Here is a 19,621-nt window from a genome sequence, read left to right as displayed (position 1 = left end):
CCAGGTTTATTGGAAAATCTATCCTGAATAGATAATCAGCATAGTAAATAGCTTTCATGTTATCATCTGGTAGTGTTTTATTCTGAATATAGGAAAATAAGTGTCAGAAGTTAAGAAAGCAACAGAAATGTACAGTATTGTCATATGATATTATAAATATGTTTATAGAAAATGCACACTTACCTCACCTAAGACATTGCTTATAAGATTGTGAGCTTCTGATAAACTGCTCGATACGAAGTACACACCTTCCGTGAGAAATACTGAATTACTTAAAGAAAAACTGTTAAGTGAACAGAAGGGGAAACAATATGAACAAGGTGAAATGGTGAACGCTGAAAGAAAAAAAATGACATTTCAGTGCTGATTTCCTGTGAGATAAGGGTGAAAGGCTTTTTCTGTTGAGTTCGACATCTAAACTTTTTCTCTTTAGTTCGCCAAAGCATAATTTTTTTTCATAGTTTACTATCTGTTTTGATGATCCCGTCACTGTTTTTTGAAGTTATACTCTTTGAGAAAATTATATGTGCTTTCTGTCAGATTCCACTGGTAACTGAACATGCTCTTCATCTACCATCACCCTAAAACTGGATACTAAAAGTCTCCTCACCTCCAAATTTTCCTTTTCACATCTCACTGTAAGGTGGAATTTCTCTTTTTCCTCATTATGAGGTAGAATAAAAATTCACATTTAGAAACCGATTTAAATAACTATCACAATAGTCTCGAGAAGGGAATAAGAAGAATCTAGTCCCTAATGACTGAGAATTTAGGTATCAAATGAACATGTTAACACCTTCAGTTTCATAATTCTGCCAATTTTTTTAATTTTTTAAACAGGTTTTTGAATATTTATTTATTTTTGAGAGAGTGAGAGCACAAGTGGGAGGTGCAGAGAGAGGGGGACATTTCACAGAAGGCTGCACACTGTCAGCACAAAGCTGGATACAGGGCTTGAGCTCACAAACTGTGAGATCATGACCTGAGCGGAAACTGAGAGTCAGGCACTCCACCGACTAAGTCACCCAGGTGCCACTATTTTTATTCTTTTTTTCTCTCTAATTTTCTTTTTTTTTTTTAACAAATAGTTTATTGTCAAGTTGGTTTCCATATAACACCCAGTGCCCATCTCCCCCTCCCCCCCACACCCATCAGTCCTTAGTTTGTTCTCAGCTTTCAAGAGTCTCTCATGGTTTGCCTCCCTCCTTTCCCCCACCATTTCCCCATTCTTCTCCCTCTTGGTCCTCCGTTAAGTTCCTCCTAATCCTCCTATATGTGCAAACATATGGTATTTGTCCTTCTCTGCCTGACTTATTTCTTATGCTGAGCCACTATTTTTATTCTTGACACTTTAGTTGTGCTTTATGGTTGCTCAGTTTTAACCTGTATTACCTGTATGAACAAGTATTTACCTGAAACATACATTTACATAAGCAATATGGCAGTGACATTTCAAAAATGCTTAGTAGCTTTTGTGAAGATACTTGAACAAGTCATCTGAAGAGAAAGGAGAGCACTCTTATTCTGTTATGCATTATCAATAGTTGAACACAGAAGTAAATCAGAAATCCTAATGTTTTGCTCTGTTCTGTCATGGAATAAAAGTTTTACCCTGCAAATGTCACCAAAACTATTTGGATATTGGTATAACAGAGCACCACATGAAATGTTCTGTTTACCTGTGACCTAACGTCCGTCTTGGCTTCCCCATGTGCTTCATAATGTCTGAGATCATTTTATGGATTCTTTTTCGTCCTCTGAGACCCTCCCTGAGGATATTCTGAGCAATTTCTTGATCATCCCTGAAGCATTGAAAGCTTTACAGAATGCAAGGGGGAAAGTTTATTAATTAACTAGAACACTTTGTTTCTGTCAGCGGGTTAGATATTTTTGTGAGTTTGTGTATTACATTCATACTCCCGATTAACTCTTTTTTTCCTCCCCCTGCTTTGATGGCTAATTTTATGTGTCCACTTGACTAAGCTCTGGTGCCCACGTGTTTAGTCAGGTATTAGTCTCTATGTTATTGTAAAGATTATTTTTACATGTGATTAAAATTTACATTAATGGACTTTGAATATGGCCACGTACCCTTCAGAATGTAGGTGGACCTCATCCAATCAATTGAAAGGCTTACAGAACAAAAAGTGAGGTCCCTCAAAGAAATTATGCTCCAGATGGCAATATAGAAAATCTACCTCAGTTTCTCCACTTTGTACTCAAGACTGCAGTATCAGCTCTTGCAATGCTGGGCTAATCCTCAGATTTTGCCTTGCTAATCCCAACAATCATATGTGTTAATTTCTCAAAATCTCTCTGTCTCTCTCTCTCAAACTTATATTATCATATGTTGTATAGACTTATGTGTGTGCTAATATATAAAACATTTACACATATAAAATATTATATATTCATATATGTGTGTATATGCATGTACGTATATGCATATGTATGTGTGTGTCTGTTTGTGTGTGTGTGTGTGTGTATAACCTTCTTTTGGTTTTCTTCCTCTGAAGTACCTTTACCAAAACAAATATAGGGAAATTGATTAACATATGTCATCTGTACCCCAAGCTTGTCAGTACCCTCCATTTCTACAATGGTTTCCTTAGATAGATGACACAATGGACTCCTTAAATGGATGACCCATGGAATCATTTTTAAACATTATCCTATTCTATTATTTAAATGAAGAAATGAGCTATAAGTAATAATATATAAGGTGTGTCCTTAACCTTTTTCTCCATTACAATTTTTTAATGTTTATTTATTTTTGAAAGAGATGGAGAGAGACAGACAGAGAGACAGAGAGAGCATGTGTAAACAGAAGAGCAGAGAGAGAAGGAGACAGAGAAGCAGAAGCAGGCTCTGATCTGTCCGTGAAGCCCAATGTGTGGCTTGAACCAATGAACCGTGAGATTATGACCTGAGCAGAAATCAAGAGTCAGACACTCAACTGACTGAGACACCCAGGTGTCCCTTATATTTATTTTTTCACCACAGAGAATAAAAGAGCTATTCTCACTTCTCTCTCTCTTTTTTTAACAGTATATTCTCATCACCTGCTCAGTACTTTCTTTCATTTATTTGTCTGTATTACATCTCAATATTTCTTGTTTCTCCATCATGCCCAGTACCCATTTGAACTCTTTTTCTGCCTTGTTACCCACTCTTCTGTGCTTGACATGTATCCTACAAGACAACATATTCTGCAAAAATGTAGTATTTTATGTATATGTTTTGATATGATATTTTGCTGTAAATTGTGTTGTTGCATTTTTAAGCCACATCACCTACTTGTGATGTTTTCATGCTGTGATTTCTTTTTGTTTTTACTTTAGTGCAGTCAATAGCATAAAACAAGTTTTATGGATCTATTTTTTTCTTGGTATTTGCTTATCTCCAACCTCAGTTATCATCAGCACTACTACAATAGACTTCAATGAAAAACCTTACTTGCCATGTTAATATGTTGCAAACAAAATTATCTATGGTGTACATTTTACATATCTGCCTCCATATGTGTATGCATGTTGATATAGATTCACCTACATGTATGCAAAAGACCACAGATAAGCACTCACACAGTAGGAAGACCTCTGGGAAAGATAAAATAATTCATTTAATCTTGTTAAATATTTCAGATTGGTTGTACTAGTACCCATATCCCCTTTCACCAGCAAACAGATGAGGTTCTTGGGTCTTCAGACCTATGCCAGGTGCCCGAATTGTGTTCTTTCTTGTTAATTGGATAATACTTAAAATGTGTGCCTGTTACTGACTTTTCCCCTTGTTTTTGGTTTGATGTCTTGGCATGTTTGGTAATGAAGTAAAAAATAACTTAAGTAGGTGTCATTGAAAATAATAAATTGAACCTATATAAAGTTTAAATCTAAAAAATTTTGACATATGTATGTATCTGAAAAATCTCCATAACAATAAATATAATGAATGTATCCATCACCACTAGTATTTTAGTATCTCTATAAGTAATAATTCCAGTCTACCCGATCCTCCCCTATAATGCTTCAGCTAGACTTAGATTTAATTTTTTAACTTTTTATTATATTGAAATAATTATAGAATTATAAGAAGATGGAGCAAAAGAGCGCAGAGAGCTCCTGTGTCTCACTTGGTTTCCCCTAGTGGCAACAACTTGCATAAATACAGAACAAGACGGATTGTACCATGGAAATCACGAAGTTAGTATTAGTACAATACCCTGCCTGTATTCCGGTAACTAGTTTTTCATGTGCTTATTTTTGTGTTTGTGCAGAAATACACACACACACACACACACACACAGGTATACACGCATGCAACTTTTATCGGAAGTGTACATGTATGTAATCAGCATAACAATCAATATAAAGGCTTATTCCATCACCATGTGGGTCATTTATGTCATTCTATCACAGCCAAGCGCTCTTTCCTTCCCTCATTCCCTTGTCTTTAACCTCTATCAACCACTAATCCGTTTTCCATCACTATAATTCTTTTTTTGAAAGAACTTTACTGGGTATGGGATTCTCAGTTGACAGTTATTTTGCTTCAATATTTTAATGATGTTGCATTGCCATCTCACTGCAGTGCTTCTGATGACAAATCTGTGATTCTTTTATTTGTTCCTCTGTATATAAATTGTCTTTTTTTTGATAGCTTAAATTTTTTATCTATCACCGGCTTTGAGAATATTGATGATGCTGTGCCTTCAGTTAGTTGTCTATATTTTTATGTATCTGGGGTTTGTCAATCTTCTTGAATCTGAGGGCTTTTAATTTTTATCATGTTTGATTATTTTTCACCTGTATTTTCTTCAAATAATATTAATGACATTTTTCTTTGGGGAAACAAGTTACATGCATACTTGGCTCCCAGACTATTATTATGTTTCTTATGTTTTTGGTTCTTTTCACTCTCTATATTTCATTTCGAATACATTTTTATTGCTGTATGTATAGAATCAGTAATATTTTCTTCTGTGAAGTCTAATCTGTTGCAAATACAATCTCCTTTATCTTTCACCTGAAACATGGTACTTTTTATATCTATAAATTGAGTTTCTTTGTGTCTAGTTACCTTTTTGAAAATATGATATACAATTATAATGACCATTTTTCACCTTTGTTTGATATTTCAGACATGTGTGCAAGTTCTTGATCAGTTTCCATTGATTGGTTATTTTATTCATTATGGACATTTTATCCTTGCTTCTTTGTAAGCCTGATGATTGTAGAAAGTATTTCATTTATTTTGAATTTTTCTTGATGGGTACTGGATAAATTTATATTTAAAAATATTCCTTGAATTTTGTTATAGGATACAGTTATTAGGAAATAGTGTAATCCTTCCAGATATTGTTTCTAAAATTTCTTAGGTGGGGCCAGAGCAGTGTGAAATTTAAGACTGAGTATTCTTTTTTACTGAAGGAAGGAAGCCTTTCTTGAGTTCTCCACCTAAACCCCACAAACGATGACCTTTCAACTTCCTATACAAATACATTGGCACAATATCTACCTCTGTCTGAGCTCTGGGCATCGCTGCCTTCATCTCCTCAGATGATCCTTTCTTTCTCCTACATGATTTCCCTTTGCTGATTACTAATCTGCTCAATAATTGAGGGGGCTTCTTTGGAGAGATTGAGTGTCCTTTCTCTGTTCAAGTATCTTAGTGTTGTACTCTGTCTTGCAAAACTAAGCTACCTAAGTCTTACTGGACTCTCAATTTTGTTTCTTCATCTCAACAAGAGGGTGGGACAATCATTGGATTCACTTCATTTGTTTCTCATCCATCAGGGAAACTGGCCTAAACAGCCTGGTGTCAGTGTTGTGACAACTTGTTTCATGTATCTCATCTTTGTTTTTGTTTTTTCTTGTTTTAATGGAAAGCGAACGCCAGTATTAATTGAAAGTAGAAAAGAGTTTTCAGCATATGTTAACCTTAGAACTAGGCTTTCCATTCTTTTAAAATCATTAATCTCCTTTTGTTAAAGCCTCTTATACCTCACATAAATGTGAAGAAATATTATTGAGATTTTCTTAAAATATGTTAAGCTAGTCACTTCTATCCTCTGACTGTTCTTACCCTGAATTAAACCTCCAATCTCTTCAAACAGTATTATGGTCAACCCCGTCAGCATTTCCCATCTCCAATCTTAGAGTCTGACATCTATTATTTGCACAGTAGACATAGCTGTCCCTTAGTCAAAGATAGATCAGATCACTCTTTAGCTCAAACTTCTCCAAAGGCTTTTTTTTTTTTAATTTTTTTAAATGTTTTATTTATTTCCAGGAGAGAGAGACAGGGTGAACAGGGGAGGGTCAGAGAGAGAGGGAGTCACAGACTGAAACAGGCTCCAGGCTCTGAGCTGGCAGTCAGCACAGAGCCCGACATGGGGCCCGAACCCACGAGCCGCGAGATCACGACCCAAGCGAAAGTCGGACACCCAACCGACTAAGCCACCCAGGCGCCCCTCCAAAGGCTTTTTTATCATTCAGAATAAAAAGCAAGTTGGGGCGCCTGGGTGGCTCAGTCACTTAAGCGTCAGACTTCAGCTCACGTCATGATCTCACGGTTTGTGAGTTCAAGCCCAGTGACAGGCTCTGTGCAGACAGCTCAGAGCCTGGAACCTGCTTCAGATTCTGTGTCTCCCTCTCTCTCTGACCCTCCCCTGCTCAAGCTGTCTCTCTCTCTCTCTCAGAAATAAAAAATAAAACATAAAAAAAGCAAGTTTGGCAATGTCTTCCCTAGTCTTACTAGGTCAAATTCCATCTTAAGAGTTCATCATAACTCCTTTATTTCCTAATCACGTTTATGCTCCCACCACCTTTGACTCTCTTGTTCTTCCGTACATCAGTCATTGGCCATTGAGGAATCTCTGCAGTGACCTCTCTGTCTCCATGGAACAGGCGTCTGCTAAGTGTTCTCAGAGTCGACTTGCTCAGCTCCTCAAGTGTTTGTTTAAACGCCATCTTCACAGATCACTCCCTGGCAACATCAATTGAAATGTTTAATGTCATTAGTCATTAAAGAAATGCAAATCAAAACCATAATGAGATACCACCTCATACCCCATAAAATGGTTATTTTAAAAATAAAAAAGGAAAATACAAATGTTAACAAGGGTGTGGAGAGATTAGAACCTTTAAGTATTGTTTTTGGCAATGTAAAATACTACAGCCACTCTAACAATTTGATAGTTATTCAACAAATGAAACAACGAATCACCATTATAACCCAGCAAATCTACTTCTAGATATATACCCAAGTTTTGAGAATGACTGGTGCTCATACCAAAAAAAAAAAAAAAAATGTAGGTAAATGCTCATTGCAGCATTATTCACAGTAGTTAAAAGGTAGAAACATCTCAAATGTTTATCAACTTGTCCATCAACTGATGAATGGATAACAGATGTGCTATATCCATACAATGGGATATTAGCAAGCCATACAAGCAAAGAAGTATTGATATATGTTACAACATGGATGAAACTTTAAAATATTATGCTAAGTGAAAGAGTATAAAAAGCCACATATTGTACATACTGTACACTACCACTACATGAAATATGCAGAATAGGAAAATCCATAGAGACAGAGAGCAGATTAGTTGCTGTTCATTCAGGAACGCTGAATTAATTCTGGAGACAATACCTTCAGGGACATATTGAAACGCATTCTCCATCTCATGGAATAAATGAGAGTTTTAAAAATAGTGGTCTCTTTTCTGAATCTGTGCTAGTAAATACCGGTCTTCCTATATGTGAAGAAAGATAAGAGGTGTTTTTCTCACCATCTTTATACTTCTATACATTGTGCTAAACTCTTTTCTGTCCCCACGATTTATTTATATTTATATAAATAAATGAGACTATTACTGGAAATAGTCTAGTTTGGACTGTGAAATTGTTATTTTTTCCCTGATGAAGACCCTAGAAACATGTAAAAAGAATACAATGAGCAGAGATTTAGCAGTGAAGCTTCGTTATAAAACTACTCTAAGACTAGAAATGAGAATTAAACCATTCCCCAGCCCTGCCCTGTCCTCCTGCTGAGTAGAGCATTCAACATTAAAAAGAATGACAATAAAGGTATACTACAATTATAGATAAATGATATGTGCATTTAAATATTTAAAAACTGAAATAACTTTTGAGGGGGAATGGGGTTTTAGAAAGAGTTACTAAATAAGTGAGTGGAAAATTCACTTTATTATTATTATTATTATTAATGTTTTTATTTAAGTGTCTCTTTCTTTCTTTTTTTCTTTCTTTCTTTCTTTCTTTCTTTCTTTCTTTCTTTCTTTCTTTCTTTCTTTCTCTTTCTTTCTTTCCCTTCCTTCCTTCCTTCCTTCCTTCCTTCCTTTTTTCTTTCTTTCCTTCCTCCCTTCTTTCCTTCCTCCCTTCCTTCCTCCCTCTCTCTTTCTTTCTTTCTTTCTTTCTTTCTTTCTTTCTTTCTTTCTTTCTTTCTTTCTTTCTTTCTTTCTTTCTGTTTCTTTCTTTCTCTTTCTTTCTTTCTTTCCCTTCCTTCCTTCCTTCCTTCCTTCCTTTTTTCTTTCTTTCCTTCCTCCCTTCTTTCCTTCCTCCCTTCCTTCCTTCCTCCCTCCCTCCCTCTTTCTTTCTTTCTCTTTCTTTCTTTCTTTCTTTCTTTCTCTCTCTCTTTCTTTCTTTTTTTTCTTTCTACCCATGTTAGTTAACATGTAGTGTAATAATGATCAGGAATAGAATTTAGTGATTCGTCACTTCCCATATAACACTCAGTACTCATCCTAGCAAGCGTCCTCCTTGATACCCACCATCCATGTATCCCATCCACTTACCCAACACCCCTCCAGCACCTCTCAGTTTGTTCTCTGTTTTGGTTTATCTCCCTCTTTGTTTTTATGCTATTTTTGCTTCCCTTCCCCTATATTCATCTGTTTTGTGTCTTAAATTCCACATATGAGTGAATTACGTGACATTTGTCACCCAGGCGCCCCAACGTTGATCCTTTCAATCATATTTGTAAGTTTGAGAAACACATGGCATATTTGATACCAATGTTGCAAAGATTGTAGAAATGTTGATGTAATCCTTTTAATTTAGAGGTAACTGGAAAATTCTATGGAAACTTGCTATGATTTCAGGTTAAATTTTTGAAATTTTAAAATTAGTTATCCATAGTATCATATTCGACATTTTAAGATTCCAAGTGAAAGAAAATAATCATGAATATCTTAAGGTCTTTCGTGTAAATTTTCTTAACAAACCTCGATTTTCAGAGATTGTGGGTTTTTTATTGCTGCATCATAAAAGAAGTCTGGGTTTCACCAAAAATTATAATAAGATATTTACAACCTTGGATTCACCAGAAACCTTGGTTAATCAGAACAGATTATCTTTAAAAATGGCTAGGGGCACCTGGGTGGTTCACTAGGTTAACCCTCCAACTCCAGCTCAGGTCACCATCTCGGGGTTTGTGGGATCGAGTCTTGTGTCGGACTCTGTGCTGACAGCTCAGAGCCTGGAGCCAGCTATGGATTCTGTGTCTCCCCCTCTGTCTGCCCCTCCTATGCTCATGCTCATGCTCTGCCTCTCTCCCTCTCTCGCTCAAAAATAAATATATGAATAACTATATAAATATACTACAAATTAGTGATCTATTTTTTTTATTGTTAACTATTAGCATGGCTTTAATTTGAAGGTTTTATTTTATTTTTTGAAAGTAAGAAGCATTGTTTTTATTTCACTACAAATGTGTTTCTCAGTCTATTCTCCTCTTTTGATTCCCCAGAAAAATATCTCTCTTCCTTCCATTAAATAAAAAATCAATTGTTATACATTATATAAAATAACAGATAACCCCAATAACAGGTTTTTTAAAATATGAATTCTATAGTATGAAATATAAACCCAGTTTTTTTCATTCCTGTGTGTATCTACACCTTTTATTTTTTCTCTTTTTACAGTTTGTTTTTAATTATTTGTTTATTTTATTACATTATTTAGTGTACTAGTGGTTTCAGGTAAGAATTTAATGATATATTACATATACTGTTCAAACAAACTTGAATTTTAGCTATCCTGATGACAGCTGAAATTAGTCATCAGAGTATATTCCTTATATACATTTATCTAATAAATAATTTTTTGAACACATTTATGTATTTTTAGCTGTTATGATACACTCTTTTGTAAAATGTTTCTTCTGGTGTCTTGTGCCCCACCCCCTCCCAGCCCACCTGTTTTATTCCCCTCAAATAGGCTACCTGTCTTGTTCATCCTCATTTTAGGAGTTGGATAGTTTGTTGTTTTGTTTTGTTGTTTTGTCTTGTTTTACAAATTATGTTGAAAGGGTGAGTGTATTTCAAATGTAGTCTCTCTGGATATATTTCCACTTTCTTATATATTTTCATTAAAACAAATTTTCATTCTAAATAGAGTACTATTTATCAGTTAGTGTTATTATTTTTCGTACCTTGCTTAAGGAATCTTGGCTATTCCCATCATGAAGATATTATTTTACTTTACTTTAAAAACTTTATGGTTTCAGCTTTCACAGTCACATTCATAACAGATCTAAATTAATTTTTACATACGGTGTATACATTACCAAAATTCCTGTTGTATGTAGGAACCAAATTGAACTAGGGTAATTTACTGAGAAGCCCTATTTTCCCCACTACTTAGCAGCAGGGCTTTTGTTTTAAAACAAGTGGAATTATATACATGAGGATGTTGGAATTCATTTTTATTTTATTGATCTCTCTGTAAATATGTGGATTAATTACACATTTAAAAATTAATCTAGCTTTGCTAGAGGAATTGGTATCTGTTATTAGAATTCCTCTGAAATCCTCCTTCTTCTAAGATATTTCTTTGGCTATTCTAGGTCCTTTGTATTTCCACATAATTTTTTATACCAACTTAAGCATTAAAAAGTACTGTTGGGATTTGAATTGTTACTGCATTAAATCTATAGGAAAATTTAGAGAAAACTGACTACATCACAACCTTTGTATCTTCCAACCAATGGATTTGGTATATTAACATTTAAATCTCAGTAACATTTTTTGTAGTGTCTAGCAATGAAATCATGCAAACTGTTCATTAGGTTTTTCAGAAGTCTTATAAAGAGTTTTTCCAGTGTAGTTGACAGTTTAAAATTTCAATTTTACCTGCTTTTTGTTAGTAGAGAGCAAAATAATTGATCTTTAATATGCTGATCCTATATCCAACAATCTTGTACAATTCACTTATTTCTAATATTTCTTTTGAATTTTTAATGTACACAACTATGCCACTTGAAAATAGTCAAACTTTTATTTCTGCTTCTCTATGCACATACATGTTCACATATCATAATGTAACAGAAATCTAAAATGTCACCTACCACAGAGAGATAGAGTTAAAGTGTCATCAAAGCAGATAGTGTTGATTATTCGTTGATATATCTATATGCCCGGCAAAAGAAATAATAAAGGCCATCTTTTATATGTCAGGATGCTGATGTGGTGAGCCCTGGTATTTAAATGGTATCCAGGCCACATAAAAAATATTTGATAAAAGACATAAGAAAGCCTTTTAAAAATTATCTAATTGCAGATGTATTAAAGCAGACTTCTCTTAATTGTAACATAAATACTTGGCAATATGAGAACAGAAATCAGACATCGGTGTTTTTCAGTAATACTTAAGGACAAATTAAAGTTGACACCAGAAGGATGATTACTACTTGAACACCTATAAGTTGAAAACAGGAAAAACATTTCTAGCTTTCCATGGCTTTTACATAATAATCCTTCCTAAGGCCTATGACATATAAAAACAATAGTCTCTACCAAATTTATGATATCTATATCTACATAGGCAGTTTGTGCAGATTTTTCCATATCCTACGCAGAGCACCTTTTACCTCTTTGTTCCTCAAGCTGTAGATCATGGGATTCAGCATAGGTATTATCAACGTGTAAAAAGCAGAAGCAATTTTATCAGTATCAAAGGAATGACTGGATTTAGGCTGCACATACATGAAGAAAAGTGTCGCATACAATACAACGACCACTGTCAAGTGGGATCCACAGGTGGAGAAGGCCTTGTGCCTGCCCTCTGCAGAGTTCATCTTGAGGATGGCCAGAAGGATCAGGGCGTAGGAGACCAGCACTATCAGAAGAGATGATACCAAATTAAACGCTGAAAAGATCAGTATTATCAACTCAATGTCACGCGTGCTTGAGCACAGCAAAGTTAACAAAGGAAGACTGTCACAGTAAAAATGTCTAATGACATTATGGTCACAGAAGGATGACATAAAAATCTTTATGGTGGTTGTAAGAGAAAGAAAGGCACTGTAGACATAGGGGACAGCTACCAGCACCCAGCACACCTTTTGTGACATAACAACTGTATAGAGCAGAGGGTGACAGATGGCCACATAGCGGTCATAGGCCATTGCTGACAGAATGAAAAGCTCACTGATGATGAACAAGATGAAGAAAGCTAGCTGTGTGGCACACCAAATATAGGGGATTGTGTTTTGATCAGTGATGATATTGACTAACATTTTGGGTCCCACAGCTGTTGAATAACCAAGATCAATGAAAGCCAGGTGTCTGAGGAAGAAGTACATGGGTGTCTGTAGCCTGGAGTCCATGTTGGTGAGGATGATCATGCCCAGGTTGCCCACCACTGAGATCACATAGATGATGAGGAAGAGCCCAAAGAAGGGAGCCTGCAGCTCAGGCTGGTCTGTGATTCTCATTAGGATGAATTCTGTTAGCACTGTTTGATTTGGTTGGTTCATCCAGGTCATTAGGAAAAATTGCTGTGGGAAGAACCATCACAAGAGTTATTGGCATTCAGGTGAGGACATCTGTTGACATCTTTAGTATGCAATGCCATTATGGTTAAGAGAAATCCAACTTTTAAATTTTTTTCATGTTTATTTATTTTGAGAGAGAGAGAAAGAGCGAGTGGGGGAAGGCAGAGAAGAGAGAGACAGAATCCCAAACAGGCTCCACACTGTCAACATGAAGCCCGATGTGGGGCTCAAACTCACTAATTATGAGATCATGACGTGAGTAGAAACCAAGAGTTAGGCACTGAACCAATTGAGCCACCCAGCCCCCAATTCAATTTTTTAAATTTAAATGTTATTTAAGTAAATATCCAGTTTCTTAATTTAAAATAAGAATCACCTCCATCATTGAACCTGGAACCAAATTTAGAAGTGTTACAATGAATCTGTGTATGGTAGCCTTTTGTTTGGTTTGGTTTGGTTTGGTTTGGTTTGGTTTGGTGCCACATACTTGCTGTGAATCTTGACATTATTTCTGACTTAAAATAGTTATAATTGGTTAAACACATCATACTTTAGAAAGAATTATAATACAAGGAGCAGCCCTCTGCTTCTTTACTTTGCAACTTTAGTCCAAACTTCCAAGGAAAACCATGATTAACTCATTTAATAGACTTTGATTTAAAACTGCATCTTTAATGATATTCCTGTTCCTTTACCCATTTGATTTTTTAAATTGTATTCTTATTCCACTATACTTTTATAAGTTTTCAGTATTGTTTAATGATTTTTTATGATGAAAGATAATAATTTAACTTGCAGAAGTCCCCTACATGCCCACTCTAATGCACATAATAAATGTTATTTTCCCTAGAATAGTGCATCTGAATAATTAGTACTTGTCTGGTTTTTTCAGTTTCTGATTTTTGCTATGTTGCACACCAGGGTAAGGCCTGCATCTATAAGTTATTCAATATAAGAAAGAAGTATTAGTAAACATTTCCACCATTGCTTTGACTTTAGCATTAATATCTCAGAAGTGATGGGTTTAATGCTGTAGTTATATTTTCTAGCACATCTTAAAACAAGTAAATGCCACTAAAATGTATTTGTTAATGTATGACTTAAAATCACCCAGTAAGTTGCTATAAATATAGATCCAAAAAAGAGGAATATCACGTCAAAATAGTGGCAGTGCTACCAGATAATAAAATTTATAAAGCTGGGTTATTGAGACAATATGGCATACAACAATGGAATAGAATAGGGAGGGATCTCAGAAAAAGACCTATGAGTGCATAGGACTATAACGTATGACAGAGTACCATGTTAAGACAAGCATGCATAAATGCCCTATTTAATAAAGTTGGGGAAAATGACTGTCCTTATAGAGGATGATGAAGTTGGATGTTTAGTTCATCCATATGAAAATCAAGGGCTTAATGTTATAAAACAATATTCAATTTTTATAACCTTAGAAACTAGAACCGCAGCTTGTCCTTAAGAAATTAAAAAATATAGAATAGAAATTCAAGCCTAATTTGGCAGCAGAGCTACTTCACAAAATTTGCTTTATCCAAAAATCTATTCAAATCGACAAAGTAGTCACAACAAAGCAATAACAAACATTCACTAGCAGCAACCAAACAAATGACAAAGTCTAAAGCCTTAAAGAAATTATACCCCAAGAAAAGACTATTTCATAGCAATTTGTACAGTTTGGCAAATCTCCTCCTCCCATCACTTAAATATTTAGGTGGCCCTTCTTCCCACCAGCCCTACCCAAGCACTGGCTACAAAGTAACAAATAAATTGAGCATCACACCCGACTCTTATCAGATGAAAGCAGAAACTCCAGAGCAGGATCAGGACCAGGGGGATGGACATGAAGCGCCAGGATGCCCTCTTATGCGAATGTAAACCCCAATCTCACCTCAATATTCTATAACATTTTGCCAATAGCCTCAACTAAAATAAATGGGTTGGTCAAATTTAGAACATTGCTCTCACATTCAAAGAAGGGAGGGAAAGAGAGAGCGAGGGAAGGAGAGCAAAAATGCTGACTCCCCCTTATGATGTTTATCATCTAGATTCTCAAAATAAATGTAGAAATAATAACAAAGATAAATGAGATTCCTTACCACATTCAAATAACATAGTAATAGTGGTAAAAATATACCATTACTCTGGAGAAACTAGTTATGAAAAGAGATTATTAGTACACATGATATAATGCACTGAGTCTGGTATTGGTGACTCTTATTAGTAATTTTTATCGGAGATAGTTATCAAAAATCATCACTGCAGCTAATCTAGTAATCATTCTAATCAGTGCCATCTATTCCTCTTAAGTGAGGACCGACTTCTTGTTCCCCCCTGTGGTTACTAATCTAACTGCTGTTAAAAGAATTTATAAGTGTTTCCTCCCTTTGAAACATTCCCTTGGGAGCTTGAATGCAATTCTTGATTATTCCCAAAGCGTCTGAGAATAGGAAATTATGCCACTGACTTTGCTAACTATCCAGAGTTACTTTGATTTCCCTATTGAGGACATGCTTTTTATATATAGAATTCTACCACCTTAATTGTTATTTTTATTGCATTCACTCAAATATCTGGACTTAAGTAGATTATTTTTTTTTATTTTCATGTTTATTCATCTACAAATTACATAAGCTCTCAGCGGTTTTCACAATGGCTTCTTCCATGTTTGATACCTGAGGATAAAGGCATAGCTATAGATACATGACCATAGTGTGTTAAAAGTTCAGAAGGAATAAAAATTATGAGTAAGTGTGTAAAGTTATTATATATTTTTTTTAACCTAAAGGACTAAATTGAATAAATGATACCCTAATTCCACATCCCACCTGCCTTCTCATCCTAATTTCCTATCCCTTACTTCAGTTTCCTTTCCTTTGCAAGTACCTCCTGTGCAAAAGTTGACATATGTTCTGAAAAAAGAAATGTAGCTCTAAAAGTGAGTATAGTATGTTTTAAAGTGCACACAACATGTTATAAAACTTTTTTGATACTTCAATGCTCTCACTCAATGATACATTTTTAAATTTTATTCATTTTCTACGTACACACCAATATTTTGCTGTCCTCTGTTTAATGAAATTGCTATAATCTGTCTCTACCCTCATTTACCATAAGTTTGTTCCCATAGTGACAGACAGTTAGTTACCAACCTTTGACTTCTCCATGGACCACCACAGTCAATAACTTTGTGTGTGTGGTCCCCACTGACCCAAGAAGGAACAATTCTGAAATATCTTCTTGGGCCTCGTTTTTGGGAGAAAATGAACACATTTAATTTACTTAAACCAGGATGGATCTATTTCAAGATTTCTTTTACTGTGCACGTTTCACCGTCATACACTGCACTTCAGACTGTGGACCTCCACCTTATGAATATGAACCACTTGTATGAAGTATGAATGGTGAAGGTTGCAACAAAGAATTAAAACAGATTTAACTTCATAGAGCTAAAACTAATTTATTTGATTTAACACCTTATTTTTTTAAAGAAATTCAAATATTAGTCTAGATTTGAAATAGAAAAATCCACTAAGTATAATCCATATCAACAAAGGAATTCAGAAATAACCGAGACAGAGACACCTTAATTTTAAGTTAATCTTACTATTTGAATGTCCACCACAGGGATAATGCCAATAAAATGGTTGTTGAGGTGACAAAACCCTGACACACATCTTGAGGTGGAGGTTGGGGGGGGCCTCCAAATCTTGCTTTCCCTCTGGGGCACCTGGCTAGCAGGTATCTCAGCCTCCTGACAGATAGGTGTGGAGAAGTGGCCAAGTTGTAGCCTGACTCACCTGTGGTAATGGAGCCTCTCCCCGTCTGCAGCCAATCTCTCCACCACTGTGCACTTGTTCTGAATGTTTCCCACAGCACCTTTTTGTTTCAGAAATTGTAATTCCCTGTGGTGGACCAGGCAATGTGGATAAAACGCTGAAAAATTGCACGAGACTAAGCCAACAAAGAGAAAAGTGATTACAATATAAGAGAAGATGCCACAGCTATTAAGGAAGTGTTTGCACCCATATTGACTATTCATTGATCTTGAGGCAAAAATTTAAGCATCCTTGTAAGTAAAATCCTTCCTTGGAAGTTTTCCAAACATAGAAGTTTTTTACTTATAGATTTCATAAGGGTTTTAAATTGACATCATATAATATTCTGAGTCTGTGTCTTCAATCAATCACACTGTGTTTGTGTAAACATTAATAATCATTATCACTCAGTAATCTATCAGTTCTTTGAAATATGAATTTTAGTGTTTTCTAAAATCATCACTTACCTCTTCTGACAACTATAGTTCAAGTTGGTTATGTGGCTTGATATTTTTTAAGAAGTAGGTATTCTGACATTTACATTATATACATTTGTATATTACATCATGTACATTTTCTGAGATGAGATAAGAGATTGTTATCAAAGAGGCTCCTGGGTGGCTTAGCCAGTTGAGTGTTGGACTTTGGCTCAGGTCACAATCTCATGGTTCATTTGAGGCCCACATCAGGCTCTGCTGACAGCTCAGAGCCTGGAGCCTGCTTCGGATTCTGTGTGTCCCCCTCTCCCTGGCCCTCCCCTGCTCATACTCTCTCTCTCAAAAATAAATAAACGTTAAAAAATTAAAAATAAAAAAAAATGTTAGTTGTAAAGGCTGTTTTGTCAACAAAATTTCTGCAACCTAGGTAATGATTGTTGTTTATAAAAGTACCTTTAGGTAAACATCTGATGAAGGTTTATGGGCTTTCAGGAAGATAGCATTAGCAGCTCAAACCAAGATTATCTAGAATGTAAGGGACAAGAACTCTCCATTGGAAGACATACAATTCCTCAATTTAACTCTTGAATTAAATAAAATCAGAACCATTTCAATTCCTGTTATCTATTAGATTTTTGACATAATAGAAAATATTTAATACTAGGCATATGTCTTGGGACATAAGTAAAATATTAAGGTGTACCATTGTGGCGATTCAAAACAAAATCAGCTGCTGTGAAAATAGTCCTTAAGTAAGTTTCTGAGTTTGAATTTATGAAATAGTATTTGCTATGCTGATTTGAGGAAGTTTGATGGTCTTTCTTGTTGTCATGGTCTTGAGAAGATTCGGGGTGTGCCACCCAAGATTTACACACTTGAGATACTCTCTGCCTACAACATCCCTACCTATGGAGTCAGGTCAATCTACTGCTTCTGTGTCAGCTGCAGAATGAGGGGCCCTGTGGTGCTGTTTGAAGTTGGATCTGTCCTAACATTACAAGTAGTCAGACCTTGACTTATGACTGTCTTGCATCTTCTCTCTCCCCTCACCATTAGGGGGATGTTATCGTCTCCTGAAACAAAACTCCAAAGAAGTGAAGTAGGGATAAGCTGGAAGCACAGGTGACTTAGCAGCTCACAGGATGAGCTTTAATCAATTAGAGATCAAAACTGACATAAATTTTCCCTATCTTCATCCATGGTAAACTGGTACTGGGCTGATGTGCCTGCTGGTTGGTTGATGATGTTGACTCAGCATTTCTGACAAACATGTACAAGTGATATGTGAGCTCCTGTGTATGTGAATGTGTTGTTTCAAGCCAGTGATTCAGTAGTGATTCCTCACAGTAGCACTAGGAAACTAATACGACTGAAATCATAGTTATTTTTAGAAAAAACTTATACATAAACCAAGTTAAAGGGTAGAAAACACTACAGTGTTCATTCTTGACTTTAATTTCTTAATAAATGCATAGGATTGGTAGAAGTGCAAGTGTGAGTTTAGCCCTTGTGCTCCAATTCTGTTCACCTAACTAGACTCAAAGAGAATGACTTTCTGACCCAAAATGTACTTCTCTGTTGTACGTATGCGGCTTGGTTCAGCAAATTTAGCCATAGGAACACACACACACACACACACACACACACACGCAAACATAAAATAAATTCTATATGTTATATTGTCTTATATATTTATAAATAATAAAACATAATATCTGAAAGGCTAATGCTATCAAGTCATTGCCAATTTTGTCTGTGGAGACTAGGAATATCCACCACCCAGTGTGACTTCCTGTTTTCAGCTAGCTATTCTACTTACTTAAAATGAACCTTAGGAATTAGGCTATGAAGCTGAGTGTGATGGGTCCTATATTGACTTATTTCTGACTTCCCTGAAAATGTCGTCAATCTACTTTATTTCAAGGCATTGTCTTACCTCACAACCCATGCCCCTTCTTCCTCACAACATTGTTAGCAGATTTTGCATGCAAAGGCAGAGATAGGGCACAGAATAACTATTAATTTGTATTTATTTATTTATTTATTTATTTATTTATTGGCCATGGCGTTCTTGAGGCTTGGTGTCACTAGAAGGACAATGAATTTTTTTGGGTGCCTAGGTGGCTCAGTTGGTTAAGCGTCCAACCTTGGCTCTGGTCATGACCTCACAGTTTGTGAATTCAAGCCCCACATCGTGGATCCTGCTTCATAATCTTGCATTTTCTTCTCTCTCTGCCCCTCCCTAGCTTGCACTCTCTCCCTCTCAAAATTAAATAAACATTAAAATTTTGTTAAAAATAAAAGGATAATGACTTTTTTCTTTCTTTTTTTTCTTTTTGGTTGTCTACTGATATTTTACTCCAAAACACTAAATAATAATTTTGAAAGAAGTACTATTTGCTGTTATGTTTTTTAACACTGATGATTAATTCTTCACAACAGTGTTTGCTAAGGGAATATGATATGCAGTAGTTTAATTTTATTAATTTTATATCATACCAAGATAAATACCAACATTTTGTTTTGTGTACATGCACCAAATGAGAGGGC

The 19,621-nt window shown here is 35.5% G+C and overlaps 1 protein-coding gene and 1 long non-coding RNA gene across 2 annotated transcripts; one reads left to right on the top strand and one right to left on the bottom strand.

Annotated features, from left to right (window-relative positions):
* Nucleotides 1–11,838: 11,838 nt before the first annotated feature.
* Nucleotides 11,839–16,649, bottom strand: LOC120225244 (olfactory receptor 8K3-like). The gene is made up of 2 exons (XM_039223497.1): nucleotides 16,617–16,649; nucleotides 11,839–12,801 (listed from the first exon to the last, which is right to left on the bottom strand). Exon 2 carries the CDS (start codon nucleotides 12,787–12,789, stop codon nucleotides 11,839–11,841), a length of 951 nt encoding a protein of 316 aa, XP_039079428.1. The 5' UTR covers nucleotides 12,790–12,801; nucleotides 16,617–16,649.
* On the top strand, nucleotides 12,779–17,685 carry LOC120225245. Its single transcript, XR_005526771.1, has 4 exons — nucleotides 12,779–12,839; nucleotides 15,682–15,754; nucleotides 16,709–16,888; nucleotides 17,522–17,685. It is a non-coding gene; the product is annotated as an uncharacterized LOC120225245 (long non-coding RNA).
* The last annotated feature ends 1,936 nt before the right edge of the window (nucleotides 17,686–19,621 follow it).

Source organism: Hyaena hyaena, unplaced genomic scaffold (genome assembly GCF_003009895.1).
Source record: "Hyaena hyaena isolate Hyena2069 unplaced genomic scaffold, ASM300989v1 scaffold_1365, whole genome shotgun sequence".
Classification (NCBI taxonomy): Eukaryota; Metazoa; Chordata; class Mammalia; order Carnivora; family Hyaenidae; genus Hyaena; species Hyaena hyaena.
This window is presented reverse-complemented; position numbering and strand designations above follow the sequence as displayed.

What these genes read in the sequence shown, in the direction of transcription:
- LOC120225244 (XM_039223497.1), bottom strand. Translation starts at nt 12,789, where the DNA reads ATGACCTGGATGAACCAACCAAATCAAACAGTGCTAACAGAATTCATC.